The sequence below is a fragment of the Daktulosphaira vitifoliae genome, unplaced genomic scaffold (assembly GCF_025091365.1).
Source record: "Daktulosphaira vitifoliae isolate Bord-2020 unplaced genomic scaffold, ASM2509136v1 Scaffold_5, whole genome shotgun sequence".
Lineage (NCBI taxonomy): Eukaryota > Metazoa > Arthropoda > Insecta > Hemiptera > Phylloxeridae > Daktulosphaira > Daktulosphaira vitifoliae.
In genome coordinates, this window is record NW_026099576.1 from 16,988,343 (window position 1) to 17,007,873 (window position 19,531).

General features: G+C 24.6%; 1 protein-coding gene across 1 annotated transcript in view; it reads right to left on the reverse strand.

Moving 5' to 3' along the window:
* Positions 1-18,824, reverse strand: part of LOC126907821 (ubiquitin carboxyl-terminal hydrolase 34) — a 29,491-nt gene extending 10,667 nt beyond the window's left edge. The window contains exons 1-34 of the mRNA XM_050689429.1: positions 18,613-18,824; positions 18,447-18,543; positions 18,152-18,387; positions 17,714-17,930; positions 17,432-17,649; positions 16,795-17,093; positions 16,057-16,275; positions 15,285-15,564; positions 14,973-15,221; positions 13,984-14,561; positions 13,794-13,921; positions 11,647-11,943; positions 11,255-11,580; positions 10,667-11,196; positions 10,308-10,496; positions 9,990-10,250; positions 9,831-9,918; positions 8,635-8,831; positions 7,848-8,240; positions 7,678-7,789; positions 7,393-7,604; positions 7,149-7,317; positions 6,860-7,092; positions 5,883-6,086; positions 4,946-5,118; positions 4,448-4,865; positions 4,137-4,378; positions 3,933-4,056; positions 3,674-3,861; positions 3,416-3,524; positions 3,192-3,353; positions 2,933-3,133; positions 2,000-2,170; positions 1,659-1,914 (exon numbers count right to left, since the gene is read on the reverse strand). Coding sequence (XP_050545386.1) covers positions 1,659-1,914; positions 2,000-2,170; positions 2,933-3,133; positions 3,192-3,353; positions 3,416-3,524; positions 3,674-3,861; positions 3,933-4,056; positions 4,137-4,378; positions 4,448-4,865; positions 4,946-5,118; positions 5,883-6,086; positions 6,860-7,092; positions 7,149-7,317; positions 7,393-7,604; positions 7,678-7,789; positions 7,848-8,240; positions 8,635-8,831; positions 9,831-9,918; positions 9,990-10,250; positions 10,308-10,496; positions 10,667-11,196; positions 11,255-11,580; positions 11,647-11,943; positions 13,794-13,921; positions 13,984-14,561; positions 14,973-15,221; positions 15,285-15,564; positions 16,057-16,275; positions 16,795-17,093; positions 17,432-17,649; positions 17,714-17,930; positions 18,152-18,387; positions 18,447-18,543; positions 18,613-18,661 — 7,825 coding nt within the window. The 5' untranslated portion in view covers positions 18,662-18,824. The remainder of the gene's footprint in view (positions 1-1,658; positions 1,915-1,999; positions 2,171-2,932; positions 3,134-3,191; positions 3,354-3,415; positions 3,525-3,673; positions 3,862-3,932; positions 4,057-4,136; positions 4,379-4,447; positions 4,866-4,945; positions 5,119-5,882; positions 6,087-6,859; positions 7,093-7,148; positions 7,318-7,392; positions 7,605-7,677; positions 7,790-7,847; positions 8,241-8,634; positions 8,832-9,830; positions 9,919-9,989; positions 10,251-10,307; positions 10,497-10,666; positions 11,197-11,254; positions 11,581-11,646; positions 11,944-13,793; positions 13,922-13,983; positions 14,562-14,972; positions 15,222-15,284; positions 15,565-16,056; positions 16,276-16,794; positions 17,094-17,431; positions 17,650-17,713; positions 17,931-18,151; positions 18,388-18,446; positions 18,544-18,612) is intronic.
* Positions 18,825-19,531: the final 707 nt, after the last annotated feature.

Genomic DNA, 19,531 nt, shown 5'->3' on the forward strand with positions numbered 1-19,531 from the left:
TTTTTAAGGAACTACCAGATGATATATATAATAAATTTATGTTAAGGGATAATAGTACAGTAGGTAAATTAATAAGATATTTTAAAATATGAAAGATTTATAAATTTGAGAAAGATTCAGAAATTTTAAAAAGAGAAATAGATTCTCTTTTAAAAAACCATAATGGTAAATTAAATGATTATAAAAATATAAATTATGTGGGTAACCAAAGTTTAATGACATATCCAAGTCATAATCAGCGTAGAGTAATGAATTATAGAACTAACAAATTTAGATACAACAAATTAAGTAAAAATTTTAGAAATAATGTAAATAAGAACTATAACAATAAAAATTGTATAGGAAATTGTTGAGGAAATCAAAAAGTCAATATTAATGATAGGATAACTAGTTGTGAATTAAACACTTCAATTCTTGAACTCAGTAAAAACTAACGATACTCCACTATATGTTAGGGACTTGTTTAATACTTGAGGATCTTGGTCAAAACCAAGAATCAGAAGCTACCCAACGTATGTCCAAATATTTTTCCTATCTCCTTAAATGAGTTTTAATTACCCGAAGGAGATACAGGCAATCGAGTACCATAGTTAAAATAGAGAGATTATATAATAATGTTAGACTATTGTTTTATGTTAACAACAAAGTAAAGTTATATTTTAGATGTTCAGTAAATATAAGTTATATGTAATGTACAATACGTCTGACCTGAATCCTAGTACAGTTGGTTAGTAGGTATATCCAAGTGAGACGGAGTTAGTTGGTCATAATGACAATTGGCGATAGTCGGGTTGTTGAATAAAACAAGTTAAGTTATTAATAATATAAATATGACAAGAGTAATAGCATTGAAAACTATGTCTATAATGGCCACTCAAACACAATTGCTCTTTGTTAGTTTGAAGTCAGTAGCTCTGTGCTACAGACGAGTAGAATTGTCACATCAGCATCTCCCTCTATGTTAATTAATATGTATTACAAATTAAGAAAATAGAAATTAAACGTCTATAATATAAGTGGTAAGAACATAGTAATAAATGTTCTTACAATACTGTTTTTTTTTATTCATAATAGAACATTAAGAAATTTATATTTTCATAAAATAATTAAGGGATAAATTATTACTAGTTATTAACTATGTATTCTACTATTAATAACATAATTAAAACATAGTTACAGTATGATCTATTATTTTTATATAAAAAACCTAATACGTTCAAAATTATTATATCGCATCTCTAGATAAAAACTATTGCAACTAAAAAGAAAATTTTTGTTCCAGGAATGTGAAAAAAAATTTTATTTCTGTCGAATATTTTTTAATTCAAAATTTTTTTGAGTTGTAACAGTTTTAATCTAGAGATGCAATACAAGGAAAAAAATCATTTACACCAATTGCAATTGGCTTTTTGAGCTACTTTTTTAATATGGACCTATGCTAACCTTAATTTAAATAAGTCTTTAAGTAGTAGTTCTATTTTTTTATAATTTTATTTTTTATAAAGTAGTGTTTTATTAAGTATTTATTTTTTGTACATGATGATACTATTGCCTTTATTTATTATAAATAAATAAACTGAATACTAAAACTAGAATTGCATTAGAAAATTTCCACTAAAAATATTTTTAGATATAAAATACTCCATATCTTCACTAACCAGAACGAACACGAGCATTTCCATGAGCCATAAGATAACGTTCAACCCATGTATCCATTCCATTTAATACCCATGCGGAAACTTGTTTATTTCGTGGAACTTGGAGACTAAGCCATTCAAGTGCTACTTGTGGACCATTTTCAGTACTTTGCCATAAATTTTTCAAAATAAATTCTGTGAAAGGCGGTAGTCCTCCATTACCGCCAACACTTCCTTCAGATAGCAAAGTTAACATCTTGAAAAATGGTTGAGCTATCTTTAATTAAAATATAATAATTGAATATTATTTTATAAAATTAAAAATTAATAAAAATATTTTCATGTTTTATAATAAGACATACTTCTGTATTGTTAACATTTTTTTGAATATTATTAAGTATTTGGCAAATTATTTCATTAGCAAGTACAGAATTTTTTTGTATTGATTCATTTCTACACAACGAAAATATAATATTTTTTGTCATATGTAAATTTGTATTGTCTTTTATTTGTTGTATTATAAAAGGAAATCCCTGAAAAAAAATATTAAAAGCAAATAATAATATTATATTATGTTATAAATCGATATACAATATTTTCATAACATCAAAAACAGTAAAAAAAATTTTTTTAAGTCCACCACTAATCAAACTTTAATTATATCAATTTTTTTTAAATTCTTAAACATCCTTTAATAATATGAATACTAATGTAACTCAGTAATATGTGAATTTTAAGATAAAAAATATTATATAGGCATTATAGAGTTTTATATATTGATATGTTTATTTATTACTTTTTAAATTATATTAATGTGCCCTATTCTATATTACTAATATTTGAAGAATTTAAGTTTTTAGTTGTAAAATTCCCCATTGTCAATGTTGAATAGTATAAGGGCATTTTTTAAATGTGTCAATTGTCTAGGTATTTGAAGAGATTATAAGACTTGAGATTATCTCAAGTTTTTTTTAGACTAACATATCATTCATAAAATATTAATATCAAATATACATATGAATTTAAGTAAAAAATAATCAACAAAGTTTTCATTTATTAAATTATTCAGGATGTTTATACAAAAAATGATAAAAATATATACAGGGTGTTCAGTAAGTCAGGAAACGGGTTTCTATTGTTCTCATTGTTTGTAACAATGAGAACAATAGAAACCCATTTCCTGACTTACTGAATACCCTGTATATTAAATACTGATTCATAAAAAATATTCCTAGATAATTTCAATTCATTGAATTGACCTAAATACTATACAAAATTTAATCTACAAAACTCACTTTCATTCCTTGCAAAACATAAAGATCACTGTCTGAAAGTTCCAGTTGACCATCGATGCCTCTAGATTTTTCAATTAAAGTAACAACAAGAGCTATTAATTTTTCTAATGATAATGGTGGTTTATTTCTATCAATAGTTGTCAAAGGAATTATTTCTTCATCTTCATCTTCACATTCAATACCATTGTTAGAAATATCATTCTAAAATACATATATGAATAATAATAAATTGTTTATTTAATTTAAAATTAATATGTACTTGTTCATGTCCTTTAAGACTCAAATAAAAATTTACTACAGTTGTAATACATTGTATTGATATCAAAAATTTACTTTCTTCATCACCTAATTTACTGAATTCATGTAATAATGTAAAGTATTCAGTCATATTTCGTATGAAATTTTTTATGTTTTGTTGCATCTAGAAATATTTTGTTATCTTGTTTATTAGTATTTAAGTTATAAAAAAATGTAGACACTTACTAAAGACACAACAGTCTGAATAAATGATGTAAGACATGATACACAAGATTTTAAGTTTTCTGTTTTAGTTTCACTAATGAATATATTTTTAAAAAAACAAACATATGGTCTAAAATAAAAAAAATATTAATGAAATAATATTTTATTTTTCTTTTGAACAAGTTTATAATTTAATTGCATAATTTTTAAACTTATCCTCTTATATAAAAAGATAAAAATGTTTTATTTATGAATATATTAATATAAATATTTTAATACCTAATACATTGAATTGCATGCATACACAATTTAAGAAATGTTTGACGTATCACTTGATTAGAACATTTTACAAAAATTTTAAGTGGCCACCATCCATCATCACCCATTTGTTGAAGAAACCACTCACAACCAGATTGTGAAGCACTAAACTGCTTAATTAAAAGTTCAGTCCATTGCATTATAGTAGACTATGTAAAAAAAGGTTACCATTTGACTAATTAAACTTAAAAAAAAATGTTTGTAAAAAATAAAAACTTACACGTTCTTTAGCATGGATATAAGTTTCTAAGAAAAATGCTGCTGTCAGTTTAGTTGCTAATTCACTTAATTCTTCAGTGTCTTCTAATGAATGTGGAATAAAAGCACATATTTGCCACATGAACCTAAAAGAGCCAAAATATTACAATAAAAATCACCATTAAATCATATAATATGAATAAATAATATATTAATATATTCTTACTGAAAATATGCACTCTCAAATATATTCTTATCTTGCAAAAATTGTCGATTATCTTGCCATATCCAACCTTCTAATTCACTACTTAATTTTATTGGAGGAGACATTTGATTCTCATAAGAATTGTGATCTTCTATTTCTGGATCTGTTGGTTTTACTAACTCATAAAATAACATGTAAGCACTATTAGTTTTTTCAAAACTTAAGTCCATATACTTATCAGTAACAGAGTCATATGTTTTACTCTAAAAAAAATGCATTAAAATATATTAAACATTTTATTTTTAAAATATGTTCTAAATTTAAATAAATACAGTCATTTCTCCACCAAAGCATTCTGCTGCCAATTGACTTGCATCAAATAGTTTAACTTCAGCATCATTAAATAAATACCACTGATCAGTACTCGGAGTTTGCGATCTATTTGTTCGCTCACGGTTACGAATAAAGCTGTAATAATGACCACCATCAGCTGTACCAGTATGAACTGTGACACCAATTAGTTCATACTGATAATTTTCTTCTTGTCTATCAGTTCCATCATTTTCATTCATTTCCTTTTCTTCTAAGTAGTGTTGAGGCATTAAATGTTTTTCAACATATCCCGACATGTCAAGTATCATAGGAAATGAAAAATGAGTGTTAACTTTTTCCTTCATCATGGTAATCATATTAAATGTATACCTCATAGTATTAAAACACAAAATTTGAGGTAGCTTTTTAAAACATGCCCTAGAAAATTTAAACTTATTAATATCAACTCAATATTATTAAGAAAATGTTAACAATACAAAAATATTCCATGTATTTACCTTTTTTCAGCACGAACTTTCTTTTCACACTGAGAGCAAGTATACATATTATCACCATCAAGAGTATCTTTTAAAGTAACTTCATCAAGTGATTCATACAAATTTCTCATATCTGATACTTGACATCGTACAGTATAAAATTCTTCTAAAGTTCTACTAACATGATCACAATCCTATAAAGTTAATTTTTATTACTTGTTTGCATGAAAATTAACAAATAATTATAAAAAATAAGTGTTCCTAAAGAAATAAATTCATTATTTCCTCAAAGTTTGATAAAATTAACAATTTTTTATTTCTTATTTCTTTTATAGTTCAAGCTAATTTAAAAAGATTTTGTCAAGTAAAAATTAGAGGTGTTTGTATAGTTCTGGACAAGTATTTTATAAATAATCATGTTAATACTTAAAATAATTTTTTTGAGAGAATTACTTGCAAAAATAGCTAAATTTTTATGTTTTCCAACAATGTATCAAACTTAATACATAAATTTTATTTAATTAGAAAAAAATAAAAGGAAGACCTTACATTAAATATACACCTTGTATAACAAATGTGGAAAAAATGATTCATATTTTTATATTGAATTTTACATTACTTAAATAAATTAAGAATATTCATTTTTATTACTAAATTTAAGTCAATATACAGATAAGTATAAAGGGGATTTGATTTTAATTTAATACTTTTTAATAGTAAGTTTATAAGAATTGCTACAAATTTTAGAAATTAAATTTACATTATTTTATAAAATTCAAAATTGTCATAGTTAAATAATAATATGGTCAATGAAACTTTAATAATTTATAAATTATTTGATCTTAAAAAAATTTTTATTTGTAAAATTATATATGTTTAAATAATGATATAAAGTAAAAACTTCTTAGATTTTTAAGAAATTTCAACATTACCAAGAATAAAATATTAAAATACTAACCAATGAAACTACATTATTGCTAATAACTCCACCAAACAACGTTTTTACTAGTGTTTTAAGTTCTGGTGTCATTTCTTCAAGTTTGGATACGAGATCAATAAAAAACTCGGCCATATCTTTTTGTTCTCCGGTGTTTAGAAGTTGATGATCCATAGTATAAACTTTACAAAAACTACGTGGGTTATAGGTTTTTCTTTCACTTTCCTATTAAAATTATAATTATATTTTAAAATGTTCATCCTTTTATACAACAAACAGTTTAATAATAAAATAATTGTTTCATTGTTATAATATTAAAATGATTAGGCTGATATAAGTATTTATAAAGTTTACATGATATATAGTTGTCTATTACTACATAGCATGTAAAATCACATATGAATTTATAAACATTTTACCTCTTTTTCTAAAAATAAAAAATAATCTGTTAATTATTATTAAAAATTTTTAACACAATTAATAATCAAGATGAAAAAATTTGCACTAGCCTACATGTTTAAATATCAAATGTAAAAATTCAATGTATTTGTTAACAACCAATACTTAGATAGGTATATTTTAGGATAAAATAATTGTATTTTGAAGTTTTTGGAAAATAATTTTAAAAATGTCTACGAAACATTACAAATTTTTATTTATGGAGATTTAAATCTTTTAACAGCAATATAAATGTTAACTTATGCTCAGTGAAAAATAAATTTTTTCCATTACCATTTCGGTAGTTCAAATTAATATTCTTTTTAAAAATAAGTTTTTATTTATTTGACATATAGTTTCTTAGCCTTGAAGATCAAAAAAAAATTTAACAAAAGTTTAAATTTGTTTAAATATTAAGCATTTTATTTTAAAATAGGTACAACAAGTCTTTTCCTTAAAATAATGCGGTCTAATGTAAACATCATATTGTAACTTCGATATAGATTTAAAATTTTTTTTTTAATTATTATAAAGGTTATAATTTTCTTTGATTATCTTACCAACAAATATGCAAACATTCTTTTAAGTTCTATTAAAATTGCATTGTGTTTATTAGATTCATCACATTTAGCTTCTAATATTGATCGTCTTGCCTGAGGCATCATGAATAAATGTTGCATACATGATGCCATATAACAAGTAGCTCCAAGGTTTGTTAAGCCAACATAACCACAATTTGATCGTCCATCATCATGTGGCCAATAATCCCAAAAATAAGGAGGGCGGTTAAAATCTAAAATATTTTTAAATAAAGTTCAATATAGTCAATAATAAAAATTAAATACTAACCATTGCTATGCTGTTCTAACAGTTTTTCATATAAATACTCATAATTGTTTGGTGTTTCCTTAACTAATTCAACTAATAAGTCATAAGCAGATGATCGAGCACTTTCAGATTTACATTTAGGCAATTGACGATTTTGAGGATCAGGTAAAGCAAATAAAAATTCAAATACCTAAAATTTTAACAAAAAATAAAACTGAATATGTGAAAAATTAATTAATTAATTTATATATTACTAAATACTTACTGTATCTATAACTTTATGACTATGTTTACTAAATTTGAAAGGTGGTTTGTGACCCAAAATATTTGACATTAAATTAAGAAGCCCAATTAAGCCATCATCTTGAAGTCCACTATAATCTGTTTCAATGAAGTCCCTTGAAGCTATAGATTCCCAAACACGAACAGCCAAAGCTTCAATGTTAATAATACATTCAGAAGGACTTTTTAAACTCTCTATAAAAATAATAAAACAAAGAATTAATAAATTAAATGAATTAATAACCTAATTTTTAAAATAAAATCATACCTTGAATTATATCATTTGACAAACAATTAACAAGCCGACACATTAGCCAAAAATAGTCTCGACAAGCATGTCCATAAAGGAGTTTTTCTTCATCAGTAATTTTCAATAAATTCTAAAAATTACAATAAATTTTAACAGTTAATTATAAAAAAAAGTTGAATACAACTAACTTCTTCTCTTATTTGTGGTTTCATACATTCCGCTTTATCTAGGAACTTTATTAATTGAGATAAAAGTAATGTAGCGGCAGTACGATTAGCTGGAGTTACAGCACACAATCTATACAAAGCAACACAGATTTCATGTCTAACTAATGGATCAGGATCTTCAAGTACTAAATTGCATAGCCACATAGAAAATTGGTTTGATTCTAAAAGTGCTTCACAAATACCATTAATACTATGAGACCATGAAAGCACTAAAGTCATTAAAAAATGAATAACTTGTGCTCGTCCCCAAAATCCAGTTTTTATTTCTTTTGGATAACGAGGAAAAGATAATTCATTTAAAATACTCATCAGTCTTGGAATAACCAAATCAATTTTCATTAATTTCAACATCTCCTAAAAAATAACAAAAAATTTAATGATTGTAAAAAATTTTGTTAACATTTAATGTAATAATACTATTAGATCTAACTATAGTAGTGCTCAAACTGAGGGTCACAAGAGGTTGAAGTTGTTCTACATAATTGAAATTATTTTTGAATTTATAAAATACAATTTTAAAGAATAAATGCTAAAAAAAGTAATTTCAATTATAGAAAAATGTTTAATGTTGCATATATAATATGGTATAAAAGTGAAAAGAGTTTAAGCTTCATAATGAAACATACTTTGTTTTTTACTTTACTTAATTTTTTCCAATTTGAACACTAAAATGAAACAAAAATACTAAGAAAATATTAAAAATGTAGAAAATCAAGTAGCTGATAAAATATGAGTATATTATAATTACTTGATTTAGTTTGGGAACAACTAGGTTAGTTTGTTTTTTCATGTTTGCTTTTCTAGAACGGAAATATGGATCAAAACCTAAACCTTCAAATTGATCAAGTTGTTTTCTGTCATTAGGAGATACACCTAACTGACATAACAATTTAAGCAAGTGAGCTAAACAATCTTGATGCCATTCACTATTACCTTGAAGAGTACCTACATAAAAAATTTAAGTTTTTACAGAATATTCAACATACAAATTAAAATAAATTAATTGTATAAGAACAAATTTATATAAAACATGAAAGATAATGTTAACCAAATCAATCCATTTTATTTTATTTTTATCATAATATTTTACTAATAAAAATATTAAAAAATGTGAGGAGGGGATTGAACATTCAAATTACTACACTGTCCCCCTGCCTGGTCACAATAAATAATACATAATAAGAAATATGATCAGTATTTTTATAGTATATAAATTTTAACAATTTCAGTCAAAATCACAATATTCATACCATTTTAATATTTTTCCTGATTATTTAAAAATGCCCTGACATTTAAAGGTTTTCCAGACTTAGAGTAACCATGAAATTTAAAGAACAGATTATACTGTTTTTAAAATCAAACTTTAATAGGTAAGCATTTTTTTATTTTATTTGTTTTTGCTTAATTATTAATTGAATTGAATTGAAAATATATTTCTCAGAAAATCTTTGTTTAGCCTATCTTAATGTCACTCATAAATAAAAATTATTTTGACACATTTTAACTAAAAATGAAAAAGTCAGGTATGAAGGGGTTTATTCATATTATAGAATATTCACTTAAGGAAAAATATAACATCTATCTTATTCAAAACTGCTTAAACTCAAATCATTAATCCTGAGATAAGTTAATTTTTTTTTAAAGAAAAAAAAACATGTTTTTACATTTTATAAACATAATGTATTTTAAAATTTCCCCCAAAAAAAAAATGTATTCAAAGCTGTTCTCTCTTTTTATTTAAATTATAAATATACAATTCTTCACGCAGTTTGTATGGACAAATTCTATAACTTTAAATCCCTGAACATTTTTGTTACTTTCTTTTTTAAAAATTTGTTACACATTAGAACTATAGAAATATTATTAAATACAATACTTTATAAATTGATTAGCTTAAATTTTTTTCAAATAGAAAATATTTATTTAAACAAAATTTCAAATTACCAGACATGAGAATAGTAAAAAGATGCTCCAAACCACCTTTTTCAATAAAACATTCTCCCCATGTTTTAGCTTTTCCATTAGTTGAACTCTATAGAATTTATACAGAACTCAATTAATTAAAATTAGGTAAATATTATTTTAATTAATCATTTAACATACTTCAAGCTCATCACTATCATCATAAACTACTTTGTCACTTGTGTGATGCAATAATGATTCAATGATATATAATGAATACATTAATTTTTGTAAATTCGATGAATCTAAATCTTTTTCCAACCATATTTTACAATTTTCTTTTGATTCACGAGTTGGAAAATGCCTAAAACATTCTAACATAGTAGGACTAGTAGGCAACATAGTCAATATATCCCAAACATTTCTTGATAACACTTGAGCTTTAGAATGCATAGTTTCTTTCTAAAACATAAATAATTAATTATATTATACTAAAAATATTTATTATTATAAAATCACCCCTTCATTATCAAATGATTTCATTGATCCCAGTGTATGCATAAGGCGAAATAACACTTCAAAATTTTTAGGCCTTAAAAGAAGTAATGTAGGTGAACTTTCTTTAGATGGAATTGTTTGCATGGAACCAGGTAAATCTTGATCGCCAAATTTCTTCTTGCGTGATGTACTTAAAGATAAATAAATTATCTAAAAAAAATACATTGTTTTAAGTGTTAAGATATATTACATTGTAAAATAATTAAAACATTACTTAAAATATTTTAAAGTATAAATGTAATTTTAAAGAATATTTGTTTACGCTTGTTCGATTTTTTTATTTATTCACATATTAAAAAAAATTAATTAAAATATATTACTTGGTTATCTTTTAGTCCAGTTTCTTGTATAGTTTTTTCATCAAAATCTGACGTTATTTCTTGGCCTAATGCAATCATTCTAATATTACCATCTGTAGGTAGTTTACGAGCTGTTAAAATGTCATGCTGATTCTCCCACCAATGAGCTATTTCAGCTCGCATATCAGCTATATAGTCCGTACTAGGCATATCTAGAGTTAGCTTTTCATCTAGCATAGCAGGGTTTATGTTTAATCTAATAGTGGAAACATTCTTTTCATTTTGAATTACATGACTCATAATTCCATGACCTTCTAAAGTCCATCTTCTTAAATGATATGCATATTTTCTCTTGAATGTTTCCAAATGAGTTTTTAGTAAAACCAAAGCACGTTGTATATAAAGAAGACTAGATTCCTCAATATCATTAAGCTTATCTACAGCAGTTGATAAATTAGCAACACATTCACTAATAAACTTATCTTCTTTGTCAAGTTGTAAGTTCATCATATAGTAACTATTCATGTATTGTATAGCAGCCATACTAACATCTAAAATGAAAAAATATTCTAATTATCTATATAAAGATTAAATTATTATTATAAAGACCATTATTTGAAGCTTTCAAAGCAATTTTTGATAAATGTTCCATAGCAGCAGCATGGCCATTTCTGGCTAACATCAAAAATTCACTAGATACTTGTTGCTGAGCCATGTTACATAATTGAGTAAATAAACTTAATGCTATCATAGTATAATTTTCTGGAGCTAATGACAGTAATTTTTCGCAGTATAAGTGAGTTAAAGTTTCCACATTAAATGTATGTTGTTCTCTACAACGGACTTGACGTAATAGCCAATTAAAAAGTTCATCCTTACAAACTTCATCATTCACTAAACCATCCCACAGTGTATCTAATTCATCAATAGTTAATCTAAAAAAATTTAAATTGCAAAATAATTTATTTGAAATATATTATTAAAATTATAATTATCATTACTTAATACTATCAGGAAGCCCAATAGAGGAATATATGTGAGTTAAAAATTGTAATCTTGCTTCTATATGTGTTTGATGGGTATAAAATCCAGTATCTTCAAAGTTATTATCAGCATATTGTTTACAATATTCTCGAAAGTTATTAAATACTCTATCAATCATACTATGATGTTTAACTGCCCAAAGTGTCACCTGACGAGTGTCCATACCAACATTTAAATTGGATAATGATGCACCACGAAATTGATGGAATGACGCAAATAGTTTTGGTAATAATCGTAAAGATATGACCACAGCCCTAAAAACAATAAATTTAAAAGATAAGTATTAAAATAATTTATAGTACTTGAAAATCAAGGTTTCATTAAAAAAAAAAATTAATTTTCATAAGTATCTACTAGCCAATAGTAACTTTGTAAGTAACTAAGTTACTATTGGCTAAATTTTTTTTTAATTTATATTATTGTAATCAAATTGAATACTGAATTTTTTTATATTTTCAAAATTTTTATTTAATCTTCCAAATCTATTTCAACCCCTTCAAAGTAATGCCCTTCTATTACAATATAATTAAGCCAATGAATTTTCCAGTCATCATAACACTTTGCAAAGTCTTCCTTTAGAATGGCCTTCAGAGCCTTATGATTTGGGTTTAATCTCCTTAATGATCAATCAATTATCTCAATTATATTCAAAACAGTGGCCCTGTGACAGACTCTTGAGTTTGTTGAATAGCAAGAAGTCATGCAAAACTAAATTAGGGGTATATCCTGATGCAAAATCCAAGAGTTGTTTTGCCATAACTCCGGCTTATTTTTGCGAACAGTTTTTGGCTGATTTGAAATCACATTCTTTGCAACACTCTCGCAGCTGGCCATAAACTCATTTTAACACTTATAAATAATATATAAAGACAAAGTCAGATTCCTAAAAGCTTTCTGTAGTACCCTCAATATTTTTGTAGCCTAAATTCTATTCCAAAAACAAAATTTAATTCAACTTCTTTGTTCAATAAATTTAGACATAGTAAAAATCACAGAATTCACTTTAAGCCTATCTTAAATATTAAGGAATATTTTAATGTGAAATTATGCACAGATATCACTAAAAGTACAACTAAATTACAGACAAAAAACAATAAACATAGTATATTGACAAGAACTAAAGCATACATTTTTTTATTAATGTATATTATTTTATATACAAAGATTAAATCATGTAAGGTTTATTTTTAATTGCAAGAGCTTAGTGCAATAACCAAACAAGTCCATTTCAGAAAAAATTCTTTTGTGAATTTTAAATAAATGATAGTTCTATATAATTCTTCAGTACATAAACGAGTTCTATAATCCTATTTGTGAAGAATTAAATTATTTGATTTGGGAAAAACAGTTTAAAATTGCTTTTATAAAAAATGTTTAATAAAATTAGTTCCTTTGAAAAATAAAAAAAAATATGGACTTATCTGGTTGTTGTGCCAAACCCTTCATTTTTATAAATTTATTGACTATTATTTGGTTTTATTTTTGATTCTCTGAACATTTTTTTTTTAATAATTTGTACTGTCATACAAACTAATTACCTACCCGGAGATAAAAAGACAATTAAGCTCAAAAAAAGCATAAATAAATTGTTAACACATATTTTACAGCAAATTAAAAAAAAATCATATTACTCTAAATTAAGTTAACAGTTTCTCAAAAGTTTCTAACACATATTAAATCACCATTTTGCTTTATGTAAAACTTGCTCTATGTGAAAGATGTATAAACTAAAAAAAAATGATTCTAACTCTAATATATTAGCTTACAAAACTACTACAATAACCTTGTAATTTTACATTCTGAGCAACTTCTTTTATGTAATTAGCAAATGCATTGTTCTTAAATATACATGTGCTGTTATTAAGTTAAAATTTCTTCAAAAAATCATTTTTAATTTAAAAAAAATGAAGTCTTATAATATTAAAAATATAAAATATATTTTTAATATCAAATAAATAGTAAAATATTCTAAATAGCTAAGCAGTGGAATATTCAAATTAATATATAACTATTATAATTTAATGTCAACATTATTTTTTTTTTTTAATATTTCGTTCTTAACATTCACCTAATGTTTTAAATTTAAAATAAAAATTATTCATACTTATTTTTTTGAATATTATCTAGACAGCCTTCAATAAATTTCATTCGTATTGCACGATCAGTGTTAAAGCACACTAAATTAAATAGAGCTTTTTCAGCTTCTAATGCCAAAGACTCTCCTAATAATGTCTAAAAATATAATTTGATATTTATTATACACTATTTAATATATTGAATAATTGAAATATTACTATATTTTCATCCTGTAATAAATCCCACAGAAGTGTTGAACCCGGTTTGCAAACATTTTCAATATTAAACTGATTTGATAATGTAGATGTAATACTATGAGTACTAGGATGTACACATTTGCTAGATTGAAAATTAGAATGAAAAGCCATATGGTTTAATTGTTGTGGTGATAAATGTGTTTGTGCTCTAGCAGCTAATTGTAAGAGTTCCTCATCACAACCAGAATCTTCTCCATCAAAATCAGCCATATTTTTATCAGACTTATTCGACATTCGCGATGACATACTATTTTCATCCCCACTGTAATCTTCCAACATTTGTCTATTTATTAATGTAGATGGTACTTGCTGATCTGAAGTGGGATCAATAGGAGATATACCAATTTCCATAGCTTCCATAGATTCACTATCTTCATCTTCAATATCATCATCTTCATCATCATCATCATCATCATCATCATCTTCTTCTTCTTCATCATCATCATCATCATCATCTTCATCCTCACCTTCAGACTCAGACTCATCTTCTGTACAACCAGTAGTTAAACACCTCATTTTAAGATTACACATTTTTTTATCTATAAACATACATAATTAGTAAAGTAAATAAAATAAATGCAACAAATTTTTGAAAAGATTAAAAACTGTACTAATCACTAACAAAACCTATATTAAGGCTAGAAAATAAAAAATGAAAATTTATAAATAAATAAAAAATTTTTATAAAATAATTTTAGTTAACTTATTTATTTTGTATTGATTTTTATTTTAATTCTAATAAGCATATTGACATTAGAATTAAAAATTATTATATCTAAAAATATGTAACAAAATTTTATTTTTAAATTTATACAGACTGTAAATGTTACAAATTAATTAGAATTTTTGGTATTCAAGTTTAATTTTTAATTTCCATCTTAACCTTATTTTTATCATTTTCTAGCTATAAAAAATTGTTAAAGTATAATGAACTTATTATAAATATTTACGGTTAAGTTTTCCTCTAGACTTTCGAAGTTTGTTTTCTTTCACTAATTTGCAGTGATTCAATTGTATTTTGTCAGAATCATCATCACTTGAATTACATGGTTTTGTAACTCTCATTCTTGTGTCTCTAATAGTTTTTTTTCTAACACATCGCATAATTTTACACATTCCTAGTGGTTTTGAAGGTCTAATGATTTCTTTTTCGTTAAATTCATAATCATTACTTAATTCTTCAAAAATTTTAGCTTCTTCTACAGAAAAATTATTATAATAACCAAAAAGTTTAATTTAAATAAATTATATAAAATTTTTACCATTATCAGAATACACAAATATATTTCCTTTCTTCAATTTTTTTCTAGGTGTTGGTCCATCACTTAAATCACTTCGTTCTTCACTAGTTTCTCCATCAGAATTACTATTAAGACTAGCACTATTTTCTGATGTACTCATATCATTTGAACGAATAATACGATGACTATCCCGAGTGTTAACTATTCTTGACATTTTAGGAATAGAGAACTCATGACACTTTCCAGTTGTAGCCATACTTGACCAAATAAATTTGGTAAGAGCTGATGCCAAAAATAAACTCTAAAGATAAAAACTCAGAATAATATATAATTCAAATATAGTATATTTTGTAGATAGGAACTCAAATAAAATTAATAGTATTAACTATAACATTATAATATCTTAATAGTTATGAACAAAATTATTTATAGCATACAGTTTTTAATTTTTATACATCATATTAAATAAATAATAAAACAGCAGTAACATAAGGTGAGCAACATAATTAATCAACAGAATTTAGAATTCGCACAAAACTAGAACTTAGTAAAAATTAAACATTACTTATACACAATAACATTTATTGAATACCAATTCACCACCATGAAATAGTATTCATTGGATACCAAGAATAATAAACAATACAAAGTACTAAGGTAAAAACATTTTTCATGAAAGGATTTAATATATTTTTACCATCAAAATAGATGAATTTTATTATTCAATTTAAAATTTTTTTTAATCAATAAATTGTATTTAAAAAATAATAAAAATAAACAAAAATATATTTACTTGTTCAGTATGTTCTTTAGGTTCTAATTTTCTTAATAAATGATACAAGTGTAATACAGGACCTGGTTCCAAATGTTTAATAAAACCAGGGAGAAGATCAAATACTTGTTTACTGCAATGTTTTAATTGAGCAGCTTGCCAAATTGTGTCTATGTGTTCATTAGTAATTTTCCCTTCTGACGCAAGAAAATTGAGTGTTATACTACATTGTTTTATAACCTGAATTATAACATCAGTAAAACATTAGTTTAAACAAAAATTATTAATAAAAAAAACTTAACTTTTATTTTATAAGTAAAAAAAAACCAATCTTATTTTTTCCTTNTATATATATTGTTGTGACCTTATTTTTTGTAGTTAATATTTGTATGAAATATGAGTCTAACAAATACATTTTTTTATAGAAGATGTAACAATGTATGTTATTATCCAGGACAGAAAAACATTAACTGTCATGTATACATAATATTTATATATTATATTTCAAACCCTTTTAATGTTAAACATATTAATGTAGTAACATTAAAAAGTTAAAAGAAAAAAAATTAATTAATCAGATCCCTGTTATTATTAAATTTGAATAAAATCCAATTATATTTAAAAAATTTGAAAAAACACACAATGATAAAATTAATACCTTCTCACTTAGCTTATCTAAAATTTAACAACTTAGGTTATGCGAGTGTTACAGTATGACTCTATATTAAATTTAATATTAAAAATTTTGTTTATGCGTACTTCTACATGTAAATTAGGTCCAAATATGTGTGATATAATTTTACGATGTACAAGCCATGTAGCTAAATTATGTCCAATTTGTTCAATAGTAATCATATCATTTGATTGTGATGAAGTTGATAATGTTGCTGCAGTTACATGTACTAATTCATTTAAAGATCCTATATGACTGTTAATTTGAGAAATTCCAGCTAGCCTCATTGTTAAAGTTGGTGATGTAAAATACTTAAATGCTAGCTCAAGACCATCTTTGTCAAAATTAGAAGTATGGCCATCTTTGTTTGAACTCCACATAAAATCTGAAACAATAAATAGGTAGTACTAAAGAATAATACTGATTGTGTTAAATAGAAAAAGTTTTAAAAAATACAATTGAATTAAAATTTGGAATGTGTTTCCATTGAAAACACATGCCAAATACAAAAATCATTTAAAAACATTTCTAAAATAGTGTTTTTTGACTTACAGGTATTCATATAAATTCTTTAAATTTATGTATTAATAAATTAATATTGATAAACCTTATTAATTAACTAACTTGAATACTGACTAATTAAGCAACTTTAAAAAAATATTTTGAAAATATCAAACCAATATTGAAAAAATAAATTAGAAATATTATGAACAAAATTTTTACCAGCCATAGTTTTAGCAGCCGGTGTTCGTAATTCTTTATCAGTTAAATTACACATAAACCTTAAAACTTTAGACCGCAATGGAGCAAATACATGAACATTTGTATGATAATTTAGCCACAGTTTTACATTGCAAGCTAATATTACAATTGGATTTGCCATTGTCAAGGGTAAAATTTCATAGTCAAAACAAGACATAACTGCTTCCATACCACCAACCCTAAATAAATTGAATTTTTAGAAAAATCAATAAATATATAATTAATTAAAAGTTAAATGAATACCTGCAAAACATATTGACATTTCTCAATAGTAATAATGGCATATCGATTTCTTGAACATCACAGTAATGATTCATAGTTGATGCCTCTTGTTGTGTTACTTCTTCTGCTTTGTAATGTGGATACTGTTTGACTGCTACATATAATGGATAATTCATTAAAAACACTTTGGTTAAAAGGTGTAATGGTTTTTCTATTTCTGCTACTGTCCATTGTAACTCTATAATAGAGAGTACATCATATTATTATATGTTCAAGAGTTCATCATTTAATTTTGCATCTTTGATTAAATTAATATTGATATATCTTAATATATATATATATATAAATATTCCAAGTTGAATTACTTTAATGAATGAAATTGAGCTTTGCAAAAAAAGTATAACTATGACATAATTATAAATATAAATACATTTATTGTAAAATAAAATGTGATAATACCTTCTTCTTTAACATTACTTAATAAGTTTTCCCATTTATTACTATCATCATCATCATCAACATCATCATCATCACCATCATCATCATCATTATCATTGTCATCACGAAGTGGATAAATTATTCGATTTTCTCCTTTATATGCTTTTAATAAGTTAGTCATCAACAAAACAAAACACTGTGTAATCCATTGAAACTGGTCATAATGTTTCCTATCTTGAAATCCTCCAAGACATTGTCTATAGAAAATAAATCAAATTTATTCTAATGAAAATATTTTTAAAAATGTCATATTTACCTTTGCATAAAAGCTTGAACAAATATAATCAACTGGTTAACTTCAGACTTAGGTAAAATAACACAACTCGAATCATGTTTCTCGCTAGAATCTTTATCTAAAAATAATAAATAATATCTTAGAATACATATACTAATATAATAAACAAGATTTATTAATTGTATACATGGGTTCAACAGTTTCGAAAGTTCTGTACATGTTTCACATTCACACATTGTTTGACAGTATATAACGTATATTCTTAGGGAACATGTAGCAAACACATAGTTCTATAAAAATCAGTCATTAAAACAGAATTGTTCAAAATTTGAGAATATAAAATCGTACACATATATAGGTAACTCTAATATCTATCTTAACTTTAGTAGAATAAAAATAAAGTAGGTTATGCGGCTACAACTCGGTATCACGATAACAGTGATACCACTTTTATATTTATATAATCTTTGCATTTATTTTAGAAAACGGACGGAGATTAATTAAAAATATTAATAATTTAAAAATATGTTTTAATACAATCAAATATTATTGAGCTGACAAGTCGATCTTAATTTCTTCGTTCTGTTCTTGCTGGTGTTGGTAGTTACAACTTTCATAGCAATACCAAGGGTTCTTTTCTACTTTGTACTTGAGCTGTTTTTTGTAGGACCTTGAGAAAGTATTTTAAAATTAAAACGTTTTTTAGGGCCCGTTTAGGGTAGCTAAATTTTAGTAATTTTAAAACTAATAAAATTAAGTATACAACAATATCTAAAAAATTTATGTGATACATATTTCTCATTTTACGCTAGGCGGTACTACATTGATAGGTCCAAGTTGAGCTTCAGTTTCATTGTCCATTTATTTTGGGTAACACACACACACACATATATATATATTATTTTTAAATTTTGGAAATTCTTCTTATTTTGAATTTAACATTTTATATTTTATGTAAAATTTTTTTTTTAATTTATACAATAATATTGAGAAATAAGTGTACTTATGTATTTAAGACAATCAAATACATCAATTTATAATTGAATAGACAATTTAAACCAAACATATATAATTATATCATTTGGTAAATAAAGTAAACTTTGCGT